Genomic DNA, 20,734 nt, shown 5'->3' with positions numbered 1-20,734 from the left:
AAGCAAAGATATGGGGATTAGGTGCTAAGATGCTCACACTGGTGAGATAATGGTTACAACCCCACCAGCCCCACCTCTGATTGGAAAGTCTGCCCCCAATACTATTGGAAATGCTCTCCGACCCCCCCCCCCAAAAAAAAAAAAAAAAAAAAACACTAGCAAACCAAATCTCCCAAGGGCCAGGAGTCCTGGAAATCTGGGACAGTTGGCAACTATGGTTGCAGCTGATTTTATTGTCCTAGTTCTGATTCTTGGAATGCTCCTATAAAATACAAAGAATGTTGGATATCGATGCACTAGAAGGGACCAGTTATTATAGGGACTAGCCCAAACAGACGTGGCCATTTAATAAGACATGAACAGCTGTTGTCAAGCAGAATTTGTATTAGATGAAAAGATTTGTCTACTTTTTCTTCAAGACACAGTGCTCCACTTTTATCTATAGGCTATCTCTGGGATTGAAGCTTTGGGCTACTTAAAGTGATGGAGCAGTAGACAAGTTCAATGGAAAAGATTGACACTGGTTCTGGGAAACAAGAAAATCTTTTCCCCCTATAGATTTGGAATTGAATGTAGTACAATGATACCACACTTTCGCACAATTAAGGACTTTGCTGCTTGGGATATTTTCACTTGTTTGATGTTGATGGATTTTATTGGGATCATGAATTATTACCACATTATTGAGTGAATGGTAACAAACAAGCGCCATAAATTATAGCTATGTTGCTAATGGGAATCACTGTAATATCTAAACATATAAGATTTTCTGTAAAAGGCACATGCAATGCAGTCATTGACGCTTTGATGGTCTATCTGATAATAACACACATAATTTTCCTTTTCTTATTATCAGATCCTTCCACAACAAATAACACAAATACCTGTGCAGCAGATGAAGATTGGAAAATGAAAGATGGCGTTTATGGGTGTCACTGCAAAAGCCAATATGAAGTCGCTGGTATGTTTGTTATAGAGAATATGATACATGTGCTTCATAGATAAACAGTAGGATGAGAAAACACCAAGTGTTTCATATAATTGACACATTATCACAAATCCAAAAATGTAAAAGGTTATTGAAATATTAATGTTTTAATAGACGTGCATCTAATACTATCTAATGATTTACTCATTTCAAAAATTCCCCATACAAGATTAACTGACATTGTCACCAACCAATATATAATTTCATGACAAGCCAATCAATATCCCAATAGCAGGAAAATAACATTCAGTGTATCACTCCTGTAATATCAACCTTCAAAAGAGTATGTATACCACCGGTAATATACAAGCAGTATGAGCAAAGGAAATATCATATTAGAGTGAGAGGTGGATGGTACAAGTCACAGTTCAAAAAAGAAGGTTTTTCTACATGATAACTATATACAATGTATACTATTGTATGAAAAATCCCACCTTGTTTCTTCAACTCTTCTCATAGTATTGGTCCATCCCTAATCTTCAGCTATATCCCTACTTCTCTCTGGAAGCATTCATATACACTGTGTGCAGAATTATTAGGCAAGTTATATTTTAGAGGATTATTTTTATTATTGATCAACAACTATGTTCTCAATCAGCCCAAAAGACTCATAAATATCAAAGCTTAATATTTTTGGAAGTTGGAGTGGGTTTTTTTTAGATTTGGCTATCTTAGGAGGATATCTGTTTGTGCAGGTAACTATTACTGTGCAGAATTATTAGGCAACGTAATAAAAACCAAATATATTCCCATCTCACTTGTTTATTTTCACCAGGTAAACCAATATAACTGCACAAAATTTAGAAATAAACATTTCTGACATGCAAAAACAAAACTCCAAAAAATTTGTGACCAATAAAGCCCCCTTTCTTTATGATGACACTCAGCAGCCTTCCATCCATAGATTGTCAGTTGCTTGATCTGTTTACGAACATTGCGTGCAGCAGCCACCACAGCCTCCCAGACACTGTTCCGAGAGGTGGACTGTTTCCCTCCCTGTAGATCTCACATTTTATGAGGGACCACAGGTTCTCTATGGGGTTCAAATCAGATGAGCAAGGGGGCAATGTCATTATTTTTTCTTCTTTGAGACCTTTACTGGCCAGTCACGCTGTGGAGTAGTTGGAGGCATGTGATGGAGCATTGTCCTGCATGAAAATCATGTTTTTCTTGAACGATACCGACTTCTTCCTGTACCACTGCTTGAAGAAGTTGTCTTCCAGAAACTGGCAGTAGGTCTGGGAGTTGAGCTTCACTCCATCCTCAACCCAAAAAGGTCCCACAAGTTCCTCTTTGATGATACCAGCCCATACTAGTACCCCACCTCCACCTTGCTGGCGTCTGAGTCGGAGTGGAGCTCTCTGCCCTTTACTGATCCAGCCTCTGGCCCATCCATCTGACCCATCAAGAGTCACTCTCATTTCATCAATCCATAAAACCTTTGAAAAGTCAGTCTTAAGATATTTCTTGGCCCAGTCTTGACATTTTATCTTATGTTTCATGTTCAAAGGTGGTCGTTTTTCCAGCTTTCCTTACCTTGGCCATGTCCCTGAGTATCGCACACCTTGTGCTTTTTGTTACTCCAGTAACGTTGCAGCTCTGAAATATGGCAAAACTGGTGGCAAATGGCATCTTGGCAGCTTCACGATTTTCCTCAATTCATGGGCAGTTATTTTGCACCTTTTTTGCCCAACACGCTTCCTTTGACCCTGTTGTCTATTTGCCATGAAACACTTGATTGTTCGGTGATCAAGCTTCAAAAGTTTGGCAATTTCAAGACTGCTGCATCCCTCTGCAAGAAATCTCACAATTTTGGACTTTTCAGAGCCCGTCAAATCTCTCTCTTCTGACCCATTTTGTCAAAGGAAAGGAAGTTGCCTAATAATTAAGCACACCTTATATAGGGTTTTGATGTCATTAGACAACACCCCTCCTCATTACAGAGATGCACATCACCTGATTTACTTAATTGGTAGTTGGCTCTCAAGCCTGAACAGCTTGGAGTAGGACAACATGTATAAAAAGTATCACGTGATCAAAATGCAACTTGCCTAATAATTCTGCACACAGTGTATGTACAAGGACTTGTCACTATTAGGGTTGAGCGACCTTTAGTTTTTTAGGGTCGAGTCGGGTTTTGTGAAACCCGACTGTCTTACAAGTCGAGTCGAGTGAAATCGGCCGACCACCGTGAAAAGTCGGGTTTCGGCCGAAACACGAAACCCAATGAAGGAATTTAAATTTTTCTCTCTCTCTCTCTCTCTCTCTCTCGTCCCAGCACAGAAAATTTCGTATTGCACATTCCAAATCCCTGCTGCGCACAAGCGATAACATGACGATAGGCGTTCACTCCCCTAAGACCTATGTCATCACTCTGCCCACGCTCATTCATTGGCTGAAAAAATGGCGCTAAACGCGTCATACGAAACGCGACTTTGGCGCCAAGATCGCGTACCGCATGGCCGACCCCACACAGGGATCAGGTCGGGTTTCATGAGACGCCGACTTTGCCAAAAGTCGGCGACTTATGAAAATGCACGACCCGTTTCGCTCAACCCTAGTCACTATCTTTAAATCTGTTATTTTGTATCTGGTTTCAATATTGCTATATATACACTGCTCAAAAAAATAAAGGGAACAATTAAACAACAGAATATAACTCCAAGTAAATCAAACTTCTGTGAAATCAAACTGTCCACTTAGGAATAGTGTTGAGCATTCCGATACCGCAAGTATCGGGTATCGGCCGATACTTGCGGTATCGGAATTCCGATACCGAGTTCTGATACTTTTGTGGTATCAGAAATCGGAATCGGAAGTTCCCAGTGTATGGTTCCCAGGGTCTGGAGGAGAGGAGACTCTCCTTCAGGCCCTGGGATCCATATTCATGTAAAAAATAAAGAATTAAAATAAAAAATATGGATATACTCACCCCTCCGGTGGCCCCTGGACCTTACCGATTGTAACCGGCAGCCTCCGTTCACCGGATGGGTGAGTATATCCATATTTTTTATTTTAATTCTTTATTTTTTACATGAATATGGATCCCAGGGCCTGAACGAGAGTTTCCTCTCCTTCAGACCCTGGGAACCATCCAGGATACCTTCCGATACTTGAGTCCCATTAACTTGTATTGGTATCGGGTATCGGTATCGGCGATATCCGATATTTTTCGGGTATCGGCCGATACTATCCGATACCGATACTTTCAAGTATCGGAAGGTATCGCTCAACACTGTTGTGAAATTGGATTTTGGGCTCCCCCGGTGGCCACTGGTGGAATTGAACTGGTGTGCATCATCCCCTCTGTTCACCTGTTTCCATCAGGATGTGGGAGTCGCTATTTAACCTTGCTCCTCTGTCACTTCCATGCCGGTCAACATTGTAATCAGAAGCCTTTCTGTGCATGTTCCTGCTACTAGACAACTCCCAGCTAAGTTGGACTTTAGTCCTCGTTTGTTTTTGCATTTTGTTCCAGTTCACAGCTGTAGTTTCGTTTCTGTGTCTGGAAAGCTCTTGTGATCTGAAATTGCCACTCTGATGTTATGAGTTAATACTAGAGTCTTAAAGTAATTTCAGGATGGTATTTTGATAGGGTTTTCAGCTGACCATGAAAGTGCCCTTTCTGTCTTCCTGCTATCTAGTAAGCGGACCTCAATTTTGCTAAACCTATTTTCATACTACGTTTGTCATTTCATCTAAAATCACCGCCAATATATGTGGGGGCCTCTGTCTGCCTATCGGGGAAATTTCTCTAGAGGTGAGCCAGGACTATATTTTCCTCTGCCAGGATTAGTTAGTCCTCCGGCCGGCGCTGGGCGTCTAGGGATAAAAACGTAGGCAACGCTACCCGGCTACTGTTAGTTGTGCGGCAGGTTTAGTTCATGGTCAGTTTAGTTTCCATCCTTCCAAGAGCTAGTACTTATGTTTGCTGGGCTATGTTCTCTTGCCATTGAGAACCATAACAGTTTGACCGGCCCAAAAGGGTTAAATTAATTGACAGAGAAAGGAGAGAAAAGAGAAGTCTGCTGAAGATTTTTTTTTTTTTTTTTTTCCCTTCCCTTCAGTTCTGAGTGTGTTTGTAATTGAATCTCTTGCAAGTCTGCCTATATTGCAGCCTTTCTCTCTCTCTCTCTCCTTCTAATCCTGGAATGGCTCTGTGTTCACCTGTTTAAAATGGATATTCAGAGTTTAGCTGCAGGTTTGAATAATCTCACCACGAAAGTTCAAAATTTACAAGATTTTGTTGTTCATGTTCCTATATCTGAACCTAGTATTCCTTTGCCTGAATTTTTCTCGGGGAATAGATCTTGCTTTCAAAATTTCAAAAATAATTGCAAGTTGTTTTTGTCCCTGAAATCTCGCTCTGCTGGAGATCCTGCTCAGCAGGTCAGGATTGTGATTTCCTTGCTCCGGGGCGACCCTCAGGATTGGGCTTTTGCATTGGCTCCAGGGGATCCTGCGTTGCTCAATGTGGATGCGTTTTTTCTGGCCTTGGGGTTGCTTTATGAGGAACCTCAGTTAGAGCTTCAGGCGGAAAAGGCCTTGATGTCCCTATCTCAGGGGCAAGACGAAGCTGAAATATACTGCCAGAAATTCCGTAAATGGGCTGTGCTTACTCAGTGGAATGAGTGCGCCATGGCGGCGAATTTCAGAGAGGGTCTCTCTGATGCCATTAAGGATGTTATGGTGGGGTTCCCTGTGCCTGCGGGTCTGAATGAGTCCATGACAATGGCTATCCAGATCGATAGGCGTCTGCGGGAGCGCAAACCTGTGCACCATTTGGCGGTGTCTACTGAGAAGACGCCAGAGAATATGCAATGTGATAGAATTCTGTCCAGAAGTGAACGGCAGAATTTAAGACGAAAAAATGGGTTGTGCTTCTATTGCGGTGATTCAACTCATGTTATATCAGCATGCTCTAAGCGTACTAAGAAGCTTGATAAGTCTGTTTCAATTGGCACTTTACAGTCTAAGTTTATTCTATCTGTGACCCTGATTTGTTCTTTATCATCTATTACCGCGGATGCCTATGTCGACTCTGGCGCCGCTTTGAGTCTTATGGATTGGTCCTTTGCCAAACGCTGTGGGTATGATTTGGAGCCTCTTGAAACTCCTATACCCCTGAAGGGGATTGACTCCACCCCATTGGCTAGTAATAAACCACAATACTGGACACAAGTAACTATGCGGATTAATCCGGATCATCAGGAGATTATTCGCTTTCTTGTGCTGTATAACCTACATGATGTGTTGGTGCTTGGATTGCCATGGCTGCAATCTCATAACCCAGTCCTTGACTGGAAAGCTATGTCTGTGTTAAGCTGGGGATGTAAGGGGACGCATGGGGACGTACCTGTGGTTTCCATTTCATCATCTATTCCCTCTGAGATTCCTGAATTCTTGACTGAATATCGTGACGTTTTTGAAGAACCTAAGCTTGGTTCATTACCTCCGCACCGGGAGTGCGATTGTGCCATAGATTTGATTCCGGGTAGTAAATACCCTAAGGGTCGTTTATTTAATCTGTCTGTGCCTGAACATGCTGCTATGCGAGAATATATAAAGGAGTCCTTGGAAAAGGGACATATTCGTCCTTCGTCATCTCCCTTAGGAGCCGTTTTTTTCTTTGTGGCTAAGAAAGATGGCTCTTTGAGACCATGTATTGATTATCGGCTTTTGAATAAAATCACGGTTAAATATCAATATCCGTTGCCACTGCTGACTGATTTGTTTGCTCGCATAAAGGGGGCCAAGTGGTTCTCTAAGATAGATCTCCGTGGGGCGTATAATTTGGTGCGAATTAAGCAAGGGGATGAGTGGAAGACCGCATTTAATACGCCCGAGGGCCACTTTGAGTATTTGGTGATGCCTTTTGGTCTTTCAAATGCCCCTTCAGTCTTTCAGTCCTTTATGCATGACATTTTCCGTGATTATTTGGATAAATTTATGATTGTGTATCTGGATGATATTTTGATTTTTTCGGATGACTGGGACTCTCATGTCCAGCAGGTCAGGAGGGTTTTTCAGGTTTTGCGGTCTAATTCCTTGTGTGTGAAGGGTTCTAAGTGCGTTTTTGGGGTTCAAAAGATTTCCTTTTTGGGATATATTTTTTCCCCCTCTTCCATCGAGATGGATCCTGTCAAGGTTCAGGCTATTTGTGATTGGACGCAACCCTCTTCTCTTAAGAGTCTTCAGAAATTTTTGGGCTTTGCTAACTTTTATCGTCGATTTATTGCTGGTTTTTCTGATGTTGTTAAACCATTGACTGATTTGACTAAGAAGGGTGCTGATGTTGCTGATTGGTCCCCTGCTGCTGTGGAGGCCTTTCGGGAGCTTAAGCGCCGCTTTTCTTCCGCCCCTGTGTTGCGTCAGCCTGATGTTGCTCTTCCTTTTCAGGTTGAGGTCGACGCTTCTGAAATCGGAGCTGGGGCAGTTTTGTCGCAGAGAAGTTCTGATTGTTCCGTGATGAAACCTTGTGCCTTTTTCTCGCGTAAATTTTCGCCCGCCGAGCGGAATTATGATGTTGGGAATCGGGAGCTTTTGGCCATGAAGTGGGCTTTTGAGGAGTGGCGTCATTGGCTTGAGGGGGCTAGACATCAGGTGGTGGTATTGACTGACCACAAAAATCTAATTTATCTTGAGTCCGCCAGACGCCTGAATCCTAGACAGGCGCGCTGGTCGTTGTTTTTCTCTCGGTTTAATTTTGTGGTGTCCTACCTGCCGGGTTCTAAGAATGTTAAGGCGGATGCCCTTTCTAGGAGTTTTGAGCCTGACTCCCCTGGTAACTCTGAACCTACAGGTATCCTTAAGGATGGAGTGATATTGTCTGCCGTTTCTCCAGACCTGCGGCGGGCCTTGCAGGAGTTTCAGGCGGATAGACCTGATCGTTGCCCACCTGGTAGACTGTTTGTTCCTGATGATTGGACCAGTAAAGTCATTTCTGAGGTTCATTCTTCTGCGTTGACAGGTCATCCTGGAATCTTTGGTACCAGGGATTTGGTGGCAAGGTCCTTCTGGTGGCCTTCCCTGTCTCGAGATGTGCAAGGCTTTGTGCAGTCTTGTGACGTTTGTGCTCGGGCCAAGCCTTGTTGTTCTCGGGCTAGTGGATTGTTGTTGCCCTTGCCTATCCCGAAGAGGCCCTGGACGCACATCTCGATGGATTTTATTTCGGATCTTCCTGTTTCTCAGAAGATGTCTGTCATCTGGGTGGTGTGTGACCGTTTCTCTAAGATGGTCCATTTGGTTCCCCTGCCTAAGTTGCCTTCTTCTTCCGAGTTGGTTCCTCTGTTTTTTCAAAATGTGGTCCGTTTGCATGGTATTCCGGAGAATATCGTTTCTGACAGAGGAACCCAATTCGTGTCTAGATTTTGGCGAGCATTCTGTGCTAGGATGGGCATAGATTTGTCTTTCTCGTCTGCTTTCCATCCTCAGACAAATGGCCAGACCGAGCGGACGAATCAGACCTTGGAGACATATTTGAGGTGTTTTGTGTCTGCAGATCAGGATGATTGGGTTGCTTTTTTGCCTTTAGCGGAGTTTGCCCTCAATAATCGGGCCAGCTCTGCCACCTTGGTGTCTCCTTTTTTCTGTAATTCGGGGTTTCATCCTCGATTTTCTTCTGGTCAGGTGGCATCTTCGGATTGTCCTGGAGTGGATGCTGTGGTGGAGAGGTTGCATCAGATTTGGGGGCAGGTAGTGGACAATTTGAAGTTGTCCCAGGAGAAGACTCAGCTTTTTGCCAACCGCCGGCGTCGGGTTGGTCCTCGGCTTTGTGTTGGGGACTTGGTGTGGTTGTCTTCTCGTTTTGTCCCTATGAGGGTTTCTTCTCCTAAGTTTAAGCCTCGGTTCATCGGCCCGTACAAGATATTGGAGATTCTTAACCCTGTGTCCTTCCGTTTGGACCTCCCTGCATCTTTTTCTATTCATAATGTTTTTCATCGGTCATTGTTGCGCAGGTATGAGGTACCGGTTGTGCCTTCCGTTGAGCCTCCTGCTCCGGTGTTGGTTGAGGGCGAGTTGGAGTACGTTGTGGAAAAAATCTTGGACTCCCGTGTTTCCAGACGGAAACTCCAGTATCTGGTCAAATGGAAGGGATACGGTCAGGAGGATAATTCTTGGGTGACTGCCTCTGATGTTCATGCCTCCGATCTGGTCCGTGCCTTTCATAGGGCTCATCCTGATCGCCCTGGTGGTTCTGGTGAGGGTTCGGTGCCCCCTCCTTGAGGGGGGGGTACTGTTGTGAAATTGGATTTTGGGCTCCCCCGGTGGCCACTGGTGGAATTGAACTGGTGTGCATCATCCCCTCTGTTCACCTGTTTCCATCAGGATGTGGGAGTCGCTATTTAACCTTGCTCCTCTGTCACTTCCATGCCGGTCAACATTGTAATCAGAAGCCTTTCTGTGCATGTTCCTGCTACTAGACAACTCCCAGCTAAGTTGGACTTTAGTCCTCGTTTGTTTTTGCATTTTGTTCCAGTTCACAGCTGTAGTTTCGTTTCTGTGTCTGGAAAGCTCTTGTGATCTGAAATTGCCACTCTGATGTTATGAGTTAATACTAGAGTCTTAAAGTAATTTCAGGATGGTATTTTGATAGGGTTTTCAGCTGACCATGAAAGTGCCATTTCTGTCTTCCTGCTATCTAGTAAGCGGACCTCAATTTTGCTAAACCTATTTTCATACTACGTTTGTCATTTCATCTAAAATCACCGCCAATATATGTGGGGGCCTCTGTCTGCCTATCGGGGAAATTTCTCTAGAGGTGAGCCAGGACTATATTTTCCTCTGCCAGGATTAGTTAGTCCTCCGGCCGGCGCTGGGCGTCTAGGGATAAAAACGTAGGCAACGCTACCCGGCTACTGTTAGTTGTGCGGCAGGTTTAGTTCATGGTCAGTTTAGTTTCCATCCTTCCAAGAGCTAGTACTTATGTTTGCTGGGCTATGTTCTCTTGCCATTGAGAACCATAACACAACACTACTTAGGAAGCAACACTGATTGACAATCAATTTCACAATTTGTTGTACAAATGGAATAGACAACAGATGGAAATTATTGGCAATTATAAGACAAACTCAATAAAGGAGCGGTTCTTCGGGTGGGTGTTAGGGCTGGCGGAACGCACCGAGTAAATCTAACTATAGTGAAGGTGCGTTCGCAGCCCGAGGTCCACCGTGCAGGAGTGGAACCTGCTGCTAGGTAAAGGCGGCACTATATGGCAGTACTACACCAGAATAGACACAGGTTCCATCACCCGGTCTGTACAGAAGCGAGCTCTGTTGCTTCACAGAGTCGCAGGGAATCAAGGAAATGCTGTGCCCTGTTAGCTGTCACAGGGAGCAGCAAATGAATACTAGTGGGATCCCTGTAATTCACCCCCACTATGCTGGTGCTTGATCCCGCTCGAGCGGGAGTTCCCACCCTACACTGACCGATTGTCACGAGTAAGAGAAGATAGCCGCACAAAGTGCGTACTGCACCACACTGGCGGTCACTGCTGGTTAGACACAGTACAGATCGTGCTCTTGTGCATAGATTAGCCCTGTCAGGCGCTAGTTAACGCCAACATTCGTGAGCATTCAACATCACTAGGAATGGGAATGATTAAGGAGCAATCACCAGGACAGACATACAACCACACACACGATAATAGGTTTATACTAGCGCATGGCCGTGCTGCCATGCGAACCTTTTATAGCTGTAGCTCTCCAGGACCTTCCTAGTGGACCAATAGGAGCTGCTACAGGACCTGAGCGTGTGACTCCCGACCTCCAATGAGAGGTCTTCCCTTGGGCATGCTCAGAAGGAGAAAAGCAGGACTTAGTCCCATGAGCGCCTGCTCGCCGCTGAACAGTACTGGTTATAATGGCAGAACCTGGAAAGCCAGCAGTAACCAAATGCGCAATATCTGTCCGAGCCAGGTGCTGGGACTGACGTCTCTGCAGAGCAGGCTTCACTGCGGCTGGAGGAGAATGAGAGACCGCAGTGGAGGTGGTTCGAGATTTCCCCTGTGCAGCAGCGGGAACTCGACACCTAACAGTGGGGACCACAGACCACATCTCAGTACCAATTGTTTCTGGCTGATGTTTTGGTCACTTTTGAATGTTGGTTGTGCTTTCACACTCGTGGTAGCATGAGACGGACTCTACAACCCCCACAAGTGGCTCAGGTAGTGCAGCTCATCCAGGATGGCACATCAATGTGAGCTGTGACAAGAAGGTTTGCTGTGTCTGTCAGCGTAGTATCCAGAGGCTGGAGGCGCTACCAGGAGACTGGCCAGTACACCAAGAGATGTGGAGGGGGCCTTAGGAGGGCAACAACCCAGCAGCAGGACCGCTACCTCAGGCTTTGTGCAAGGAAGAACAGGAGGAGCACTGCCAGAGCCCTGCAAAATTACCTCCAGCAGACCACAAATGTGCATGTGTCTGCACAAACGGTTAGAAACCGACTCCATGAGGATGGTCTGAGTGCCCCACGTCCACGGATAGAAGTTGTGCTCACAGCCCAACACCATCCAGGAGGCTTGGCATTTGCCACAGAACACCAGGATTGGCAAATTCGTCACTGGAGCCCTGTGCTCTTCACAGATGAAAGCAGGTTCACACTGGGCACATGTGACAGACGTGCAGGGCCGGACTGGGACTAAAATTCAGCCCTGGCATTTGAAGTTACACAGGCCCACTTGTCACATGGTGACTGTATAATATCTTTGTACACTTGTAGGCAGGGCCGGTTTTAGGCAAAGTGGGGCCCTAGGCAAAGTTTAAAATGGGTCCCCAAATGCTAACATATTGCACATCACACAGAAGCCTTTCTGTTGTATTTACGTGCGCTGAGTTCAGGCCGCTAAACGAGTTTGATCGACAATACTGAAGTTGTTCAACGCTTGTTTCCCGGCCTCTTTCCACCAGCTGAGGAATAATGATGAGACAGAACGATCACTAATAGATCACCATACAGTATCATGTTTTCAGCAGCACATCTACAGTTTACACTGGCAATGTGCTGCTGACAACAAGGCTTTTTGTTCCAGCAAAAACAATCCGAATATGCAGCATTTTACTTGTTTAGTAAAATACACCCCATAGTCCTCCATATATTATAATGTGCTCCATAGTCCTCCATATAGTATAATACACTCCCTATAGTCCTCCATATATTAAAATACACTGCTCAGTCCTCCACATAGTATAATACACTCCTCATAGTCCTCCATATAGCATAATACAATCCTCATAGTCCTCCATATAGCATAATACAATCCTCATAGTGCTCCATATAGTATAATGCACCGCCACAGTCATCCATGTAGTACAATTCACTTCCCATAGTATAATGCACCCCATAGTTCTTCATATAGTATAACGTATTCCCCATAGTCCTCGATACAGTATAATGCAGCCCACATATAGTATAATGCAGCCACCCCAGAGTATAATGCAGCCACCCCAGAGTATAATGCAGCCACCCCAGAGTATAATGCAGCCACCCCAGAGTATAATGCAGCCACCCCAGAGTATAATGCAGCCACCCCACAGAGTATAATGCAGCCACCCCAGAGTATGTAACCCCCATAGAATATAATACAGCCCACCTCCCCATAATATATAATGTAGCCCCCCATAGAATATAATGCAGCCCCCCATAGTATATAACGCAGCCTCCCCCATAGAATATAATATACCCCCACAATAGTATATAACACAGCCACATAGTACATAACATGGCCTCCCCCATAGAATATAATATACTCCCCATAGTATATAGCAAAGCCCGCATATTATATAGCACAAACCGCATAGTATACAGCACAGCCTGCATACTATAGCACAGCTCGCGTAGTAGATAACACAGCCCACACAGCAGTATTCAGCACAGACCACACAGTAGTATACAGCACAGCCCACACAGTAGTATACAGCACAGCCCACGTAGAAGTATACAGCACAGTCCACACAGTAGTATACAGCACAGCCCACAGAGTAATATATACAGCACAGCCCACAAAGTAATATATACAGCACAGCCCACAAAGTAATATATACAGCACAGTCCACAGAGAACTATATACAGCACAGCCCACAGAGAACTATATACAGCACAGCCCACAGAGAACTATATACAGCACAGCCCACAGAGAACTATATACAGCACAGCCACAGAGTAACTATATACAGCACAGCCCAGAGTACTATATAAAGCACAGCCCAGAGAGTACTATATACAGCACAGCCCAGAGAGTACTATATACAGCACAGCCCAGAGAGTACTATATACAGCACAGCCCACAGAGTACTATATACAGCACAGCCCACAGAGTACTATATACAGCACAGCCCACAGAGTACTATATACAGCACAGCCCACAGAGTACTATATACAGCACAGCCCACAGAGTACTATATACAGCACAGCCCACAGAGTACTATATACAGCACAGCCCACAGAGAACTATATACAGCACACAGTAGTATACAGCACAGAGCACAGCCCACAGAGAACTATATACAGCCCACAGTAGTATACAGCACAGAGCACAGCCCACAGAGAGCTATATACAGCCCACAGTAGTATACAGCACAGAGCACAGCCCACAGAGAACTATATACAGCCCACAGCAGTATACAGCACAGAGCACAGCCCACAGAGAACTATATACAGCCCACAGCAGTATACAGCACAGAGCACAGCCCACAGAGAACTATATATAGCACAGAGCACACAGTAGTATACAGCACAGAGCACAGCCCACAGAGAGCTATATACAGCTCACAGCAGTATACAGCACAGAGCACAGCCCACAGAGAACTATATACAGCCCACAGTAGTATACAGCACAGAGCACAGCCCACAGAGAACTATATACAGCCCACAGCAGTATACAGCACAGAGCACAGCCCACAGAGAACTATATACAGCCCACAGCAGTATACAGCACAGAGCACAGCCCACAGAGAACTAAATACAGCACAGAGCAGTATACAGCACAGAGCACAGCCCACAGAGAACTATATACAGCCCACAGCAGTATACAGCACAGAGCACAGCCCACAGAGAACTATATACAGCCCACAGCAGTATACAGCACAGAGCACAGCCCACAGAGAACTATATACAGCCCACAGCAGTATACAGCACAGAGCACAGCCCACAGAGAACTATATACAGCCCACAGCAGTATACAGCACAGAGCACAGCCCACAGAGAACTATATATAGCACAGAGCACACAGTAGTATACAGCACAGAGCACAGCCCACAGAGAACTATATACAGCCCACAGCAGTATACAGCACAGAGCACAGCCCACAGAGAACTATATACAGCCCACAGTAGTATACAGCACAGAGCACAGCCCACAGAGAGCTATATACAGCCCACAGCAGTAAACAGCACAGAGCACAGCCCACAGAGAACTATATACAGCCCACAGTAGTATACAGCACAGAGCACAGCCCACAGAGAACTATATACAGCCCACAGCAGTATACAGCACAGAGCACAGCCCACAGAGAACTATATATAGCACAGAGCACACAGTAGTATACAGCACAGAGCACAGCCCACAGAGAGCTATATACAGCTCACAGCAGTATACAGCACAGAGCACAGCCCACAGAGAACTATATACAGCCCACAGTAGTATACAGCACAGAGCACAGCCCACAGAGAACTATATACAGCCCACAGCAGTATACAGCACAGAGCACAGCCCACAGAGAACTATATACAGCCCACAGCAGTATACAGCACAGAGCACAGCCCACAGAGAACTAAATACAGCACAGAGCAGTATACAGCACAGAGCACAGCCCACAGAGAACTATATACAGCCCACAGCAGTATACAGCACAGAACACAGCCCACAGAGAACTATATACAGCCCACAGCAGTATACAGCACAGAGCACAGCCCACAGAGAACTATATACAGCCCACAGCAGTATACAGCACAGAGCACAGCCCACAGAGAACTATATACAGCCCACAGCAGTATACAGCACAGAGCACAGCCCACAGAGAACTATATATAGCACAGAGCACACAGTAGTATACAGCACAGAGCACAGCCCACAGAGAACTATATACAGCCCACAGCAGTATACAGCACAGAGCACAGCCCACAGAGAACTATATACAGCCCACAGTAGTATACAGCACAGAGCACAGCCCACAGAGAGCTATATACAGCCCACAGCAGTATACAGCACAGAGCACAGCCCACAGAGAACTATATACAGCCCACAGTAGTATACAGCACAGAGCACAGCCCACAGAGAACTATATACAGCCCACAGCAGTATACAGCACAGAGCACAGCCCACAGAGAACTATATACAACCCACAGCAGTATACAGCACAGAGCACAGCCCACAGAGAACTATATACAGCCCACAGTAGTATACAGCACAGAGCACAGCCCACAGAGAACTATATACAGCCCACAGCAGTATACAGCACAGAGCACAGCCCACAGAGAACTATATACAGCCCACAGCAGTATACAGCACAGAGCACAGCCCACAGAGAACTATATACAGCCCACAGTAGTATACAGCACAGAGCACAGCCCACAGAGAACTATATACAGCCCACAGCAGTATACAGCACAGAGCACAGCCCACAGAGAACTATATACAGCCCACAGCAGTATACAGCACAGAGCACAGCCCACAGAGAACTATATACAGCCCACAGTAGTATACAGCACAGAGCACAGCCCACAGAGAACTATATACAGCCCACAGCAGTATACAGCACAGAGCACAGCCCACAGAGAACTATATACAGCCCACATCTCTTCTCTTCCTCCCCTCACCTCCTCCGAGAATGGCCCCACAGTCCAGAAAAAAAAACAACTCTCCTCACCTCTCCTCGTGCCCAGCGTTGCTTCCTGGTTCCTGCTCCTGTCTCAGCAGCTGCAGTCTGCCCGGGACACAGCAGGTGCGCGATGATATGACGTCATCGCGCACCCGCAGTGTCAGAGGCAGAGCGGGGAATGATGGGAGAGGAGCGTCTGTAGACGCTCTCTCCTCCATCATTGCATTCAACTGTACCGGCGTCTATACGCCGGTATAGTTGAATGCGACGGCGGGGGCGGCGGATTGAGCGGCCCACCACTGGCACCGGCCCTTCTGGCATTTGCCAGAAGTGCCCTATGGCCAGTCCGGCCCTGCAGACGTGACATAGTCTGGAGACGCCATGGAGACCGATCTGCTGCCTGCAACATCCTTCAGCATGACCGGTTTGGCAGTGGGTCAGTAATGGTGTGGGGTGGCATTTCTTTGGAGGGCCGCACAGCCCTCCATGTGCTCGCCAGAGGTAGCCTGACTGCCATTAGGTACCGAGATGAGATTCTCAGACCCCTTGTGAGACCATATGCTGGTGTGGTTGGTGTTGTAAATTCCGTTCTTGGGCTCCATCCTGTGGTTACGAATGGTATTTTTGGGAGTTCTGCTCTTGGGCTCCCTCTGGTGGTTTCGAGTGGAACTTAGCAGCTGCTTTCACTAATCGGTTCCCTGGCCTTGTTATTTAACTGGGCTTTTGGCTGTAGTTGATGCCAGCTGTCAATGTTTTTCCTGTGGATTCAGTTCTTTCCTGGAAGTTCTCTGTTGGCCAGTTCATTTCAGCTTAAGATAAGTTCTGCTTGTTTTGGGGTGTTTCCCTGCTTATGACCTTCTGTTCAGTTTAAGTTATGTCTCTTTTGTCCAGCTTGTCATTATGAAATATTCCGGCTAGTTGGAAGCTCTGGGGTCGCAGATTTGCCCCTCCACACCGTGAGTCGGTGTGGAGGTTATTTTTGTAAACTCTGCGTGGACATTTCGTTTTTATACTGACCGCACAGTAGCCTTTTCTATCTCTGTCCATTTAGATAGTATTGGCCTCCTTTGCTAAAATCTAGTTTCATTTCTGAGTTTGTCATTTCCCTCTCCACTCACAGTCAATATTTGTGGGGGGCTATCTTCCTTTGGGGGTTTCTCTGAGGTGAGATAGTTTTCCGTTTCCATCTTCAGGGGTAGCTAGTTCTTAGGCTGTGAAGAGGCATCTAGGCAGAGATAGGAACGCTCCACGGCTATTTCTAGTGTTGGTGTTAGGAGTAGGGATTGCGGTCAGTAAAGCTACCACCTCCTCAGAGCTTGTACATTATTTGTTTTACCCACCAGGTCATTTCAGTGCTGCTTCGTAATCACTAGGTCATATCAGTGATTTCTGTCTGTGGAGCTGCCACCTCCTCTGAGCTTGTCCATGATTGGTTTTACCCACCAGGTCATCTCAGTACCGCTCTGTAACCACCAGGTCATAACAGGTTGGTCCTGGGTTCTTCTTAATGCAGGACAATGCCAGACCTCATGTGGTTGGAGTGTGTAAGCAGTTGATGCAAGATGAAGGCATTGAAGCTATGGACTGGCCTGCCCATTCCCCAGACCTGAATCCAATTGAACACATAATGTCTCGCACCATCTACCAAAGTCACGTTGCACCACAGACTGTCGAGGAGTTGGAGGATGCTTTAGTCCAGGTCTGGGAGGAGATCCCCCAGGAGACCATCCGCCTCCACATCAGGAGCAAGCCCAGGTGTTGTAGGGAGATCATACAGGCACGTGAAGACCACACACACTACTGAGCATCATTCCCTTGTCCTGAGGCATTTCCACTGAAGTTGGATCAGCCTGTAACTTCATTTTCCACTTTGATTTTGAGCATCATTCCAACTCCAGACCTCCGTGGGATATTAGTTGTGATTTATGTTGATCATTTTTAGGTTTTATTGTTCTCAACACATTCCACTGTGTAATGAATAAAGATTTACAACTGGAATATTTCATTCAGTGATATCTAGGATGTGGGATTTTAGTGTTCCCTTTATTTTTTTGAGCAGTGTATACTGTGGGTGAAATAAGTGTAAATCTATTTTTTGGAACAATAAGGTTATGAAGGTCTTGAGACAGCTCACTGGTTTTACCCATCATAAGATGTTTCTTGTGTGGCACCTTGGTAATGAGACAGCTTTTTATAGGCCATCAGCTGAATCAGCTGATATTGTATGTCACTAAGTGTCAAGATTGCTTTCTAATTACTGAAAGATTTCAGCTGATGTCATGACTTTCTATTGATTTTTGCACCTCTCTTTCTTCATATGTTCAATACTTTTTCCCTGTGCCATTTCTCATTTTTAAACATAACTTAATTTTTGGTCATTTATGTTTTGATTTCTTTGTGTGGATTGGATGGGTTGTTACAGACATCTGGTGAGAATTTCATGTCAATAGAACTTTTAGAAATATATTTACTTGGTGACTTATTCAATACTTTTTTCACCCACTGTATATTTGTCAAGTGAAAGGTTTTCTTTAATGAATTCATTTTTCATAGGGATCACAGGGTGTCAATACAAGGAAAATGAAGCACTGCATGATTCATGCTAAAATCAAAGGGCTGTCCTTTAATTAATGACTCCAACTTGGAAAAGACAATCCTTCTAAAGTCTTCTTGCCTTCTGAAATGATTTACAGTACATTTATGGCCTTGTGACATGCAGTGGACCTCCTGCTGCAACAGCAGGGAGTTTGATCTTATCCCCGTTATTTAATTCCTTAGATGCTGTGCTAACTGGTTATATAAGGAATATAACTGAGGGAAAGGGCTCCCTTTGTCAACCTATAAGAGTCCCCACAACTTAATTTTAGGGTGCTGACAGGATGCTCGTTGAATAGAGGATGACTGTAAGTGAAATACTGATAGACAGGCATAATACCCTTCACAATGCAAGTACTGCAGTGTATTATCTAAAGATCACATTTTAAAGACTTGTAAAATAATAAACTAAAAAATCTTTTGAGGCCTAATTAAAAAAAGAATAACTATGTAAAATTATTAAAGCTGCTTTCATGCATCTGACCCAGAGGTGTAGCTAGTAGGGTTGAGCGACTTTCATTTTTTTAAGATCGAGTAGGGTTTTGGGAAACCCGATTTTGTCCAGAGTCGAGTCGAGTGCAGTCGGCCGATTATCGCTAAAAGTCGGGGATCGACCGAAACACGAAACCCAATGCAAGTCAATGGGGAAGCATAGTCGGCAGTGAGTGGAGGCCAGGAAAACACCTACAGTGCCCATTTTAATGCCAAAAACATCCATTCTTGTTTCTGAAGCTTGCCAATCTTAATTAACTGTATAATAATAGTTGGGCATAGGGAATTGGGGGAAAGTTGTGGGGGGAGTAGGGCTGGCTCAAGTTTTTCGTGGGCCCAGGAAATGCGGACTACGTCACGGCGGTGTTGCAGGGAAAGGTAAGTATTTAAACGTTGCAAGTGCTGTGATCCTGAGCAAGCAGGGGGGGGGCCCACTCGTTCGCATTGGCACTGGCACAGGGCCCCTCAAAGTACGGCGGTGTGTTTGCATGGCGGGGGCGCCTCCCACCAGCAGCGACACTTTTGCGTACTCTGAGGGGCCCTGTGCCAGTGACGTCGCCAACGAGTATGCCCCCCCACCTGATGAAGGAACCTGCACTTTCATCTGCACCTTCCTCTTTGTCCCTGTGTAAGGTGGTATAACATGCGGGAAGGGGAACCTTACTTTCAGCAGGGTCAGATTCTGGCTGTGTAGAGTACAAGGGGAATGTAGTGGTCTAGGTCAATGTACCAACAGACTCATTTAGCAGTGGCTGGGCAATGGGCAGGATGAGGAGGAAACAGATATAGGGCCAAAGAATAAAGTAGGCTAAATGCAGTTCAAAATTGGTAACAGGACTAAACAGGCGGCATTGCTTTGTTCAGTGGAGTAGCAAACCCAAGAGCAGCAGACACTGTTTCAAGGGCATAACCACACTAGTAGGCCAAATGCAGTTTAATATCTGATAGTATAGGGCGAAAGCCAGAATGTGGAAGCTCAGCTTTGTTCAGTTGAGGACAACACCAGGGAGGGGCAGAAGCCGTTAGTAGGCCCTAACCACCATTTTTTTTTTTAAAAACCACTTAATGAGAGCCGGAAGGTTGAAGCTCAGCTTTATTTAGTTGAGGACAACACCAGGCAGGGGCACACAGACAGACACCTTTAGTAGGCCGGAAAAGCCTATTGCATTTTTTAAAATGGTAATTTGGAGCAGAAGGTTGAAGCTCAGCTTTATTTAGTTGAGGGCAACACCAGGCAGGGGCACACAGACAGACACCTTTAGTAGGCCGGAAAAGCCTATTGCATTTTTTAAAATGGTAATTTGGAGCAGAAGGTTGAAGCTCAGCTTTATTTAGTTGAGGACAACACCAGGCAGGGGCACACAGACAGACACCTTTAGTAGGCCGGAAAAGCCTATTGCATTTTTTAAAATGGTAATTTGGAGCAGAAGGTTGAAGCTCAGCTTTATTTAGTTGAGGGCAACACCAGGCAGGGGCACACAGACAGACACCTTTAGTAGGCCGGAAAAGCCTATTGCATTTTTTAAAATGGTAATTTGGAGCAGAAGGTTGAAGCTCAGCTTTATTTAGTTGAGGACAACACCAGGCAGGGGCACACAGACAGACACCTTTAGTAGGCCGGAAAAGCCTATTGCATTTTTTAAAATGGTAATTTGGAGCAGAAGGTTGAAGCTCAGCTTTATTTAGTTGAGGACAACACCAGGCAGGGGAACACAGACAGACACCTTTAGTAGGCCGGAAAAGCCTATTGCATTTTTTAAAATGGTAATTTGGAGCAGAAGGTTGAAGCTCAGCTTTATTTAGTTGAGGACAACACCAGGCAGGGGAACACAGACAGACACCTT

At 45.5% G+C, this 20,734-nt stretch overlaps 1 protein-coding gene across 1 annotated transcript in view; it reads left to right on the top strand.

Annotated features, from left to right (window-relative positions):
* The window catches only part of LOC143785928 (uromodulin-like), a 60,133-nt gene that overhangs the window by 12,598 nt on the left and 26,801 nt on the right, over positions 1-20,734 (top strand). The window contains exon 11 of the mRNA XM_077275072.1: positions 857-961. Coding sequence (XP_077131187.1) covers positions 857-961 — 105 coding nt within the window. The remainder of the gene's footprint in view (positions 1-856; positions 962-20,734) is intronic.

The sequence above is a fragment of the Ranitomeya variabilis genome, chromosome 7 (genome assembly GCF_051348905.1).
Source record: "Ranitomeya variabilis isolate aRanVar5 chromosome 7, aRanVar5.hap1, whole genome shotgun sequence".
Lineage (NCBI taxonomy): Eukaryota > Metazoa > Chordata > Amphibia > Anura > Dendrobatidae > Ranitomeya > Ranitomeya variabilis.
The sequence above is the reverse complement of the archived record's forward strand: the minus strand, read 5'-3'. Positions and strand labels throughout refer to the sequence as shown.